This window comes from Puntigrus tetrazona, chromosome 23 (genome assembly GCF_018831695.1).
Source record: "Puntigrus tetrazona isolate hp1 chromosome 23, ASM1883169v1, whole genome shotgun sequence".
In the NCBI taxonomy this organism is placed as follows: Eukaryota; Metazoa; Chordata; class Actinopteri; order Cypriniformes; family Cyprinidae; genus Puntigrus; species Puntigrus tetrazona.
In genome coordinates, this window is record NC_056721.1 from 13,824,626 (window position 1) to 13,833,819 (window position 9,194).

The 9,194-nt window shown below is 36.5% G+C and overlaps 1 protein-coding gene across 2 annotated transcripts; it reads left to right on the forward strand.

The window, feature by feature from the left end:
* Nucleotides 1-333: 333 nt before the first annotated feature.
* Nucleotides 334-6,820, forward strand: LOC122328345. 2 transcript variants are annotated; one of them, XM_043223991.1, is made up of 12 exons: nt 334-686; nt 2,228-2,327; nt 2,664-2,720; nt 2,859-2,975; nt 3,124-3,210; nt 3,288-3,369; nt 3,478-3,614; nt 3,761-3,907; nt 3,987-4,088; nt 4,416-4,491; nt 6,263-6,339; nt 6,459-6,820. In XM_043223991.1, the coding sequence occupies exons 1-12, from the start codon at nt 598-600 to the stop codon at nt 6,528-6,530; spliced, it is 1,143 nt and encodes a 380-aa protein (XP_043079926.1). In that variant the 5' UTR covers nt 334-597; the 3' UTR covers nt 6,531-6,820. The 2 variants fall into 2 exon arrangements, with proteins under 2 accessions (XP_043079926.1, XP_043079925.1); XM_043223990.1 differs by having other exon boundaries at nt 342-686; nt 2,832-2,975.
* The last annotated feature ends 2,374 nt before the right edge of the window (nt 6,821-9,194 follow it).

Here is a 9,194-nt window from a genome sequence, read left to right on the forward strand (position 1 = left end):
AGAACCCTCCTTCTTCCTCCATCTGTGGCACATGCGACAAAACAAACACCAGATTAGACCTCTATACATGCTAACGCGCTCCTCTCTGCCAGTAAACACACATGTCTCCGACTCACCTGTGGCTTTTTTGTTATGACTACTTTTTGCCCTCTTTTGTGTGTGGACTTCATGAGGTGTAATCATCTTAAGTGGGATTTGCTTTATTGTCGCTGCTTAGGTTCCCCTTGTGTAAAATCAAAGTCGAAAACAAAGTGTTCGGTGCTTTCAAGCTCACTTACAGATGAAACTGAGTGAGGAAGTGATGTTGGTCGCTGCTGCGTCATCTCTGATACCAACAGGAAGGAATAGAGCACTATTTGTGTGTAACTGCTGTGCTTGAAAGTTTTATACACCTCTCGTGATCCTCTTCATTCGCTCGGCTTCTGTCCAATGTCTTTTCAATTGTCTGGCTTCTGTGCAACTCGTTCTTGAACCCTGCTTATATTCTGTCGGGGTGTGGGGCATGTGGGGGTGACCAGATGGCCCTCAGTGTGTAGTTTAGAGGCGAAGCTATTGGAGACGTGTTTGTTGAAAGGAGAAGCAAGGTGCAGACAAGCGATGGGATGCTGCAGTGTGACCCAGAGGCATACAGGGACTGATGAAGTGGGCCCAGATGAGATCGAACTCCTGGAAATCAGCAATGCAGGGTAAGAGTTTCTTTGCAAAAAGGAATATTCTCTTGGGCAGTCATAATATACTTAGCAGCAGAACTTCCTTCTTTTTAGAGTGTTAGGTAATATTTGATAACGTTTCCAAAACCTCAAGAGCTTTTAGAAGAAATGAGTAGTATAGTTGTTCAGCATGTGTATGTTAAACCAGAAGTGGCTATCCACTAGCATCGCCAATGTTTGTGGGTTTGTTTTTTACATTTGAGTTTTCAGAATGAAGAAACGTGTGACAGTTTCAGTTTCAGCCAAGTTATTTCTAGAAAAGGACACCTTTTTCAAGCATCAAACTGTTGTGCTTCAATCTGAAATGTATCTGATGTAACCGTGTGAAACATCTTGAGCTTCTTGTGCAAGTTTGAGTTGTTTTATGCCCCTCACAATGGTGGTGTTTAACATGGATGGACAGCAGACTTGCAGCTACAGATCTCATTAGAGCCTCTCATACACCAAATGAGGCAGAACTAATGCAACTAGTTTAGCTAATTAAAGGAGCCAAGTGTGTTTGAGCAGTCTGGTGTCTTACTCCGAGCTGGAAGCCTCAATCCTCTCATTAGGTGACTGTGGGGATTAGAGTGGGAGTTAATCAGAGCTCATAAGCTTTATGTGGCCAAACTAGCAGAAAAACGGGGATCAGACAACGGCCAATCTGCAGAAATGCACACAGGTGGTTAATATGAAAAAAAAATGTCTGTTTAGAGTAATAATAAAGTTAAATCTCTCATTTTAGTAGGCAGCTGTCTTGCAATATACCTGTTGAAGTGTTTTGTGGGTGTAGTCGAGCACATTAAGGTCAGATGGCTGGTGTCTTCTTGTCATTCACCACCCACAGTAAGCTGCTTATGTCTGGGCACTTCCCCAGCAAGCAGCATGGGTAAAAGCAGCGGGAACAGAGGGGCTGGGGAGGAAATAAGTAACATTTAGAGAACAGGCCTCATTAAAAATTTGTTAAAGGGAGCTTTGTAATAAAAGCAATGACTTCAGGCTGACTACAGGGTGATCATTTGTTATATGTGATATCCAAATAGATATAATGGTTTCCTAGATTAGACTGGGATGACCTTTTATGGTTATTTTTACTAATGGAAAACTATAAACCTGCTAAAATATAGATAATTGAGACTGTCACATAAAGGAAATTTTTCCACCTGATCTGAACTTTAAAAACTACTTTCATTGGTATAACCCTATTTGAGCTGATATTAGCAACTCAACAAATATTTGTATATATCCAATTAAGTCATATTTTTAATAAATAAATTAATAATTAAATAACTGTTTCTATTAAAAAAAACATTAATTAGAACTTTTTTTTTTCTAGCATGCTTAACCTCAAAGTGCATTGACATTCAGCCAAACACGATTCTTGTATAGAACAGCCATCGTCAAAATTCGGTCCCACTAAATCCATCACACAGTGCAGAGCTGCAGAGCACAACAATTTGCATTCCATTTCTTAAATCCTCATCTGTTATGCTGCAAGATAAAGTGATTTGACAGTGTTTAGCCATCTGCTGTTTCAGAATCTGGAGTCTTGCTGAATGCAGGCTCCAAATATCCACAAGGAATGGCACCGATGAAGGTCCTCATCGCTGTCCCTCTGTGAGGCACCTGAAGCAGGAGGTAAGCCAGTAAACAGGAAGTGGCAAAGGGCGTACCTATGTTTCCACAAGAGACATTAACAAAGACAAGTAGAAAACAAAGTACACAGTGGCCACAAAAGAAGAAAAAAGAGTTTTGACATTTAAAAAATCAAAACATCTACCCAACTGGCATTAAAAAATAACATCATTAGTGTACAGATGTCACTCGGTTTCATATTTTATATAATGAAGTAACATTCTGGTACTGTATGTTTACATTAAAGTATCAAAATAAATATGGGGCCACTGTGTAGATTAATACAATATCTGCACAGAATAAGAGTTTGATCAGCTTTACCTGCATTTCTCGTTTAAGGACCCAGATCCTGTCTCTGTGAATGTGAAGGACACAACAAAACACAACAATTCAAAAGTATGTCTATCGGCTTAAAATAAACTAATAATGATATATTCAACGATATTCTGTATAACATGCTTTTCATACAGCATAAAGTAGAGTGATATTTATATTTCTAATTGTCAGCTTGTGCTTTGGGGCTTGACCAAAAAGGAGCTCCATCATAGGCTATACACTCAATCTATCAGAGAATGGGAAGGACAGGAACCACACACCTATGGAGACATTATCCACTCATCTTCAGTGTATTTACACAGTGGATTCACAAAGGTAACAACTCAGCTAAATTTGTTTATATTATACCATTCATGTGGCAATCTCCCACTGAAAAGTCTTTCGTTTTATTTCATGTTTGTAGTCAAATTCATATTTTTAATGAGCATTTCCAACTTACAGCATTATGATTTCTGTGTTGCAGGCTATGAGTGAAAGATACCTGGTTTTATTTTCCTTCCATTTGTTAATCCTAGCTTTGGACAGCTCGAATAATGAATTTATTTATGAGGTAAGACTCTTATAAGTATTATCAAATATTAAATGGCATGAGCTTCACTCCAAATTATCATCTGTGTTTCGTCGCAGGGCATTCTTCCGCTCTCGGCCATTGAGGTGCGTCTGATTGCACAGCAGGAACCCGGTTCTCCGCATATGTTTGAGATAAGCGGTAAGAGCAAAAGAAATCACTTAATTAAACCAGATGTGAAAATTTGGAGGACTAACAATGTTTTGATTATAGTAGCCTACACATAAATGTATGTAATATATCCTTTAGGGCCTATGGTGGACTCAAAGATATTCGTTTGTGCTACTGCTGCTGAAACAAAAGCCTGGATGGAGAACATTGAGGACAGGAGATACAAATCTCTAAGGCAACAGCTGAGCCCATCCCATAGTGCTCTCTCATACCTGGTAGATCTCATTCATATTGTACTAATATATATATATATATATATATATATATATATATATATATATATATATATATATATATAGTAGTCAAACAACATTGGCAATTAAAAAAATGTTACCCCTACATTTTATTTCCACTGTTACAGGTGCCCTGTAATGAAAACTGGAAGAGAGAGGAGCTTAAAAGGTACTTACTGCGGTCTCCCATCTTGCATTGGGAGGGGTCGCCCATTCAGCACATGGGCTATCCCAGATACCTTTCACTGGTGCACATCAGCAACGTAAACACACAGGTAAGATTATAGACTATAAATAGAGTGTGGTGTCCATGTCAATCAGGATGGTACAAAACTGACCTCTCTCAAACAACAGGACCGGCGTTTGCTGGGACCTCAGGAGCGTTTGCTTGTGCTCTTCCCATGTGACCTCCTCATTCTGTCTCTCGACTGCCATCGTGTTCGTGTGAAATATGAAGTAAGCTGATTTTGCTGACTAAACAATAAGTTCTACAGAATACTGCATTATCAGCAGTATATCTTGCCACAGTGAGCCATTGAAATGTATTTTCCAGCCTCAGTTGTTGAACTGTGTTTGTTAGAAACACAGTTAAAAAAAAGTCACAAAGTGCAAAGTGCTAACAGTGGGGTTTAAACATAGGCCTACTGTTTGTCAACTGCATCTTCATGAAAGACCTTCTGGCTAGAACCATTATTATTTAACCACAAATAAAGTGACAATTTATTGTTTTTTTAATTATACAACATCAAAGTGTTTACTGAGTTGGATTGTTTTATCCTGAAGGGCCGTCTGCCACTAAAGAGTATTAAGGCCATGGAAAGATCTGCATTACCTGGCAGATTGGAGTTTGAACTTAGAGGTATGTATGTTTCTGAACAGATTTACTATTGCAAAACTACTATTGTTAAAAGAAATGTGCTTAAATGTTTTTAATGTGCACTTGTAGTGTACTTAAAATCTTTATTTTTCCATTGGTCCAATTGGATTTCTGCACTGCCCTGCACAATTTGTTAGGAAGATCTGCTGCCACAATTAAAAAAAGCAATAAATTCAATTGTGCCGATGGAAAATTTTAATGCAGCAAGCCACTAGAAAATTTTGAGTTGGGAGAACAAAATTTTTTACAGTGTATTTTAAACTATATATATATATACAGTATATATAAATATATATATTATATATATATATATATATATATATATAAACTACTTGCATAAATACAATTGTGTAAAAATTTTGAATCGTTAGGTTTTAATCTTGCTGAGCTTTGAAGAAGTTTGATGTGTTGAGTAACTAAAGCACATGTAAAGTACTTTATTATTGTTTGATATTACATTTAAAGTTAATATTAAATCATTACACCCATTAAATAAATAAATATTTTTAGAAAGAAATAAAATCTTACTATATTTTAGTTTACAAATTCTCTCAGTACATACATGGCAGTGCACTGTAACATACTGTACTTCAGAGACAATTAAAAAGTAATTCTGAAATAATTCTTAAAGTTGTAATAAAGAAAAGATTACTGGAGTATGTTTTACAAGGCTATTTCAGTTCATCTAAAATACATTTTAAAGTGTAATTCAATGTATTACATCATACCCCTCCACCTCTGATACTGAAGAGGTGAAGAAGTTAAAGTTAAAGTTAAATTAAACGGCTGTGAACGCCATATATTGTGCCCAATGAAAGCTGCTGATGACAACTGAACATTTTACCATTGCATTTTTACACCCAAGTAACAAATCTATTCACTGCTTTTGACTTTTGATGTTTGAACTTTGCAGATTAGTATATCATTTATGCATTATTGCGTAATAAATAATCTTTAAAATTAGCTATGCTGCTACTTTTTCACAATGGAACACTTGGACTTAACCTGTAATTTGTATATAAATATAAAAATATTAAATCCAATGAAAATGTATGGCACCAATTCATTCCTTAGCAGAGGGACAATAAATACTTTTGGCTAGCACATTTAACTATACCGCCACATTGTGGTAGGGTTTTACATCACATGCTGTACTTCAGAGAAGGATGTAGTATAATGGTCTCTACTTTTTTAAGCACATATCTGTGCTATGTTAATCTGCCATATCTGTCATGTCACTATGAATTGTCGTGACATCAAATAACGTTTGCATATTACAAAACCCCTGGGCTTACTCATTAGTTGTGCTGTTTATCTCGTTCGTTTGCTGGAGATGTTTTAGGATATACTATATATTATGATATACTGGTCTTTTATAAACCCCAAGAAAGCCAAAGATAGATACATTGCATGTTTTGAGATACGAGTCAGAAATCAAGTGATCCGTGGTAGTCATAGAGGCTTGTGACTCAGCTTCAGAATATAGCCAAATGATGATAAACACTCTGAGACTGGATTCTCAGTCTTCCTCTTATCGCTTGAATTTTGTTTAAACTGTTAAAGAGGCAATTCATTTGAAACGGCAGAGCTTCCAGTAAATTACCTTAAAAAGCACTTTTCTAATCAAAAATATGGGAGCTATGATTTATGTTGCTTCATAGCTTAGATTTCAAGCCATATAAATGACCAGCTTCAACGTTGTGTGTTTTCAGCTGTTGTAATCTTCACGCTGATATAGTGATGTTTTTTGCAGGTGAACTGATGGAGCCTCTGCTTGTCTCTTGCACTCAACCTGAGGACTATCAAAGCTGGATCTTCCAGTTACAACAGGCGAGACTTTAAAAGATCATTAAAGCAAAACAAATAACTTTTCTTACAAGATGTAAATGGGCCTACATTCTGAACATTATTGATGCGATACATTTAAATGTTCTTTCCGTCTCCCACAGCCTGATAAAGTGGCAGATTCATTGCCACATCATACCCCTCCACCTCTGATGCCGAAGAAGCGCAGAAGTTAAAGATGTGACGGATGGAAATTAAAACGTGAACTCCATATATTGTGCCCAATGAAAGCTGCTGATGACAAATGAACATTTTACCATTGCATTTCACCCCCAAGTAACAAATCTATTCACTGCTTGTGAGAAAATATCTTCAATAACTAGGAAACTTGCAGGCTTAGACAGTAATACAGTCCACTCCAAAATAATCTTCTTTGAGGTCGGGAGTGGAAATGTAGCCTACCGTGTATTAAAATGATTACAAACATTTAAATGTGATGTAATAAATTGTTTTAATTAGTAATTAATTCCAGGGTCTCCTATCTCATAAGTCTTTTTTCTTATCTTCAAAGACATCAAACAACATTTGAATTATTCATGAGTAATTTGAAATGACTTAGTTTTAGACAATGGGACAGAACAGATAAAAGCCAGAGGGTAACTCATCTTTTCCTTTACTAGTTTCTCATGCTCTCTGTCATCCCTTTTCTTTATTAAGCCTACGGGTTTGCCTCTTCTTTCATGACAGTAGAAGGCAGTCATTAAACATTAAAATGTTACAAAACATGCATGTATCCTCATTGAACATTAAAATGATTATTTACTATCTCCCCACTTTCAATCCCTGCTGGACATGGGACTCAAACCCATGACCTTTGGTTTATAGGTCAGACTCTCTATCTGTTAGACCACAAAACCCCACAAAGTGCAATGTGAACTTGTGCAATGGGATGCATGCATGTATTTAGACTACCTTGTTGGAAAAAAACAGCATGGTATGTTTTGAAGCTGGGATGCTGGTTTGAGCTAGTTTAAGATGGACCTTTGCTGGTTTATGCTGGTCCAACGATCTTAAGACCAGCCAAAGACCATCTTAAACCACCAGCAGTTTTTTTTCAACTGGGTAAAGCACTTATTAAACCACTTAATGCGCCTCAAGAACCGATGTTCACTTCGTCAAATAAATTCCCGCCTCTTTCCAGAAGACGGCGATGGCGTCCACAGAAAAAGCATACAAGTGAGTTTCTTTTAATTCATCGGTAAATAATTAATTGCCGTTCATACAAGCTAGTTTCTGTGACATATTTTAAAATGGATCATTTTGTTTGTAACGAAGACAACCGGATAAGCAAGCTGTGAGCTATTAGTGGACTAATAAGGAACACTAGTGAGTTACTGCCAAAGCCTGTTAACCTCTCCCTACCAAATTATCGTTTTAATTTACTAAGTTTAACCATGGTGCTTGTAGTAAAACTGTGGTTGTACGTACGCCTAGCATGTTTAATATGCCAAAAAAAAACAAGTCACGGTTGCTACACTTTTATATAAAACCATGGTTAATTTTCGTAACGGTATCATAATATGACGAAAAAGATAAAAAATAGTTTAGAATGGGATTTCAACTCTATGATATTCCAAGTTTTTATCTTGGTTTGGGACGCTTTCTGTGTAGCAGGTTGCTGCCAGCAGAGGGCAGTGGGGTTGTGTACATACAATTAGACAAGGCGGGAAACGAGAGAATACTAAATACCGTAATCATTAAAATGGCTCCATAGCACACGACATGCATCCCAGGTGGGTACAATAGCGTTGTAAATCACTGTGTCTGTTTTTCTTGTTAAGTGATTCTGTATTGTTTTGGCATCTTGTGGTGTTCGATTTAATGGAACAATATTTGAAGATAAAGAAACAAAATATACCTGCACGTATCCATTACGTAGCCACAATGAACCCTTTCGTCTGTAAACCTACGCAGTCAGTAAGATTAAGAGTCAACCACAGCAGAGGTACAGTTTAAGCATCACCCCTGGCAGGACTTAAACTTTTAACCTTTTGTCTACCTGCCAAAATTTGTACCCACTTCAGTCACGGCTTTGGAGTGTTGCCAACCGCTGTTGTAATTCAGATAAGACAGATTCAAATTAAAAATGGTGGACATGCATTATGCCAGCAATATCGTTATCATGCAAATAATCTGAAGACAGAAGTGTTATGATTTCGGGCCTTTTATGAACACATCTAAAATAGGTATACTTAAAATTTTGAAATGTAATTTCGATACAGATACATTGAGAAGGTTCACCCTTATTTCCCTTTAGCCACTGGCACTAGTATTGTTATTCAAAAAACAAAAATCCCCTTAAGATGCAAAAATCCATTCAATAACTTTCATATGGTTTAGTCTGAAGATTGTCTAGTGATTTTGCTGAAGAGCGGACACTGGGTTCATAAGAGAAGCAGTAAAGTTTTGTTTTTGTTTTTTCATTAAGGCTTCTTCTTAAGGCTAGTAGGGCCCTTAAAGTTAGCATGACGTGAAAATCTATTTTATAAATGCATCTTACTGATATTATTGTCAACAATTTGTGCATATGACAGTCCCGTGACGTTAGAGTGCATTTAATTTAGTTTTTTTTTAACCCCCATCCGTTTCTTACTACAGACTACAAGCTTGCATTAAAATCTTTCTGCATTCAATCAACAGCCAATAAATAAGTCTTGTCCCATATATATTTATTTAATTAGCAATTGAAACAGTAGTATCTATAGCTATTTTCACTAATATAAGTAGCAGATTACTAAAAAAAATTCAGCTATTTTCACTTTATGTAAATAGCATTTATCAATAAAACAATATGCTATTTTGACTCAAAATTTACTAAACATTTAAAAAGCATTTTCATT

Coding starts and splice junctions, on each gene's coding strand:
- LOC122328345 (XM_043223990.1), top strand. CDS start 598: ATGGGATGCTGCAGTGTGACCCAGAGGCATACAGGGACTGATGAAGTG. Junction 687..2,227: donor CTGGAAATCAGCAATGCAGG/GTAAGAGTTTCT, acceptor CTGCTGTTTCAG/AATCTGGAGTCTTGCTGAAT. Junction 3,615..3,760: donor ATAGTGCTCTCTCATACCTG/GTAGATCTCATT, acceptor CCACTGTTACAG/GTGCCCTGTAATGAAAACTG.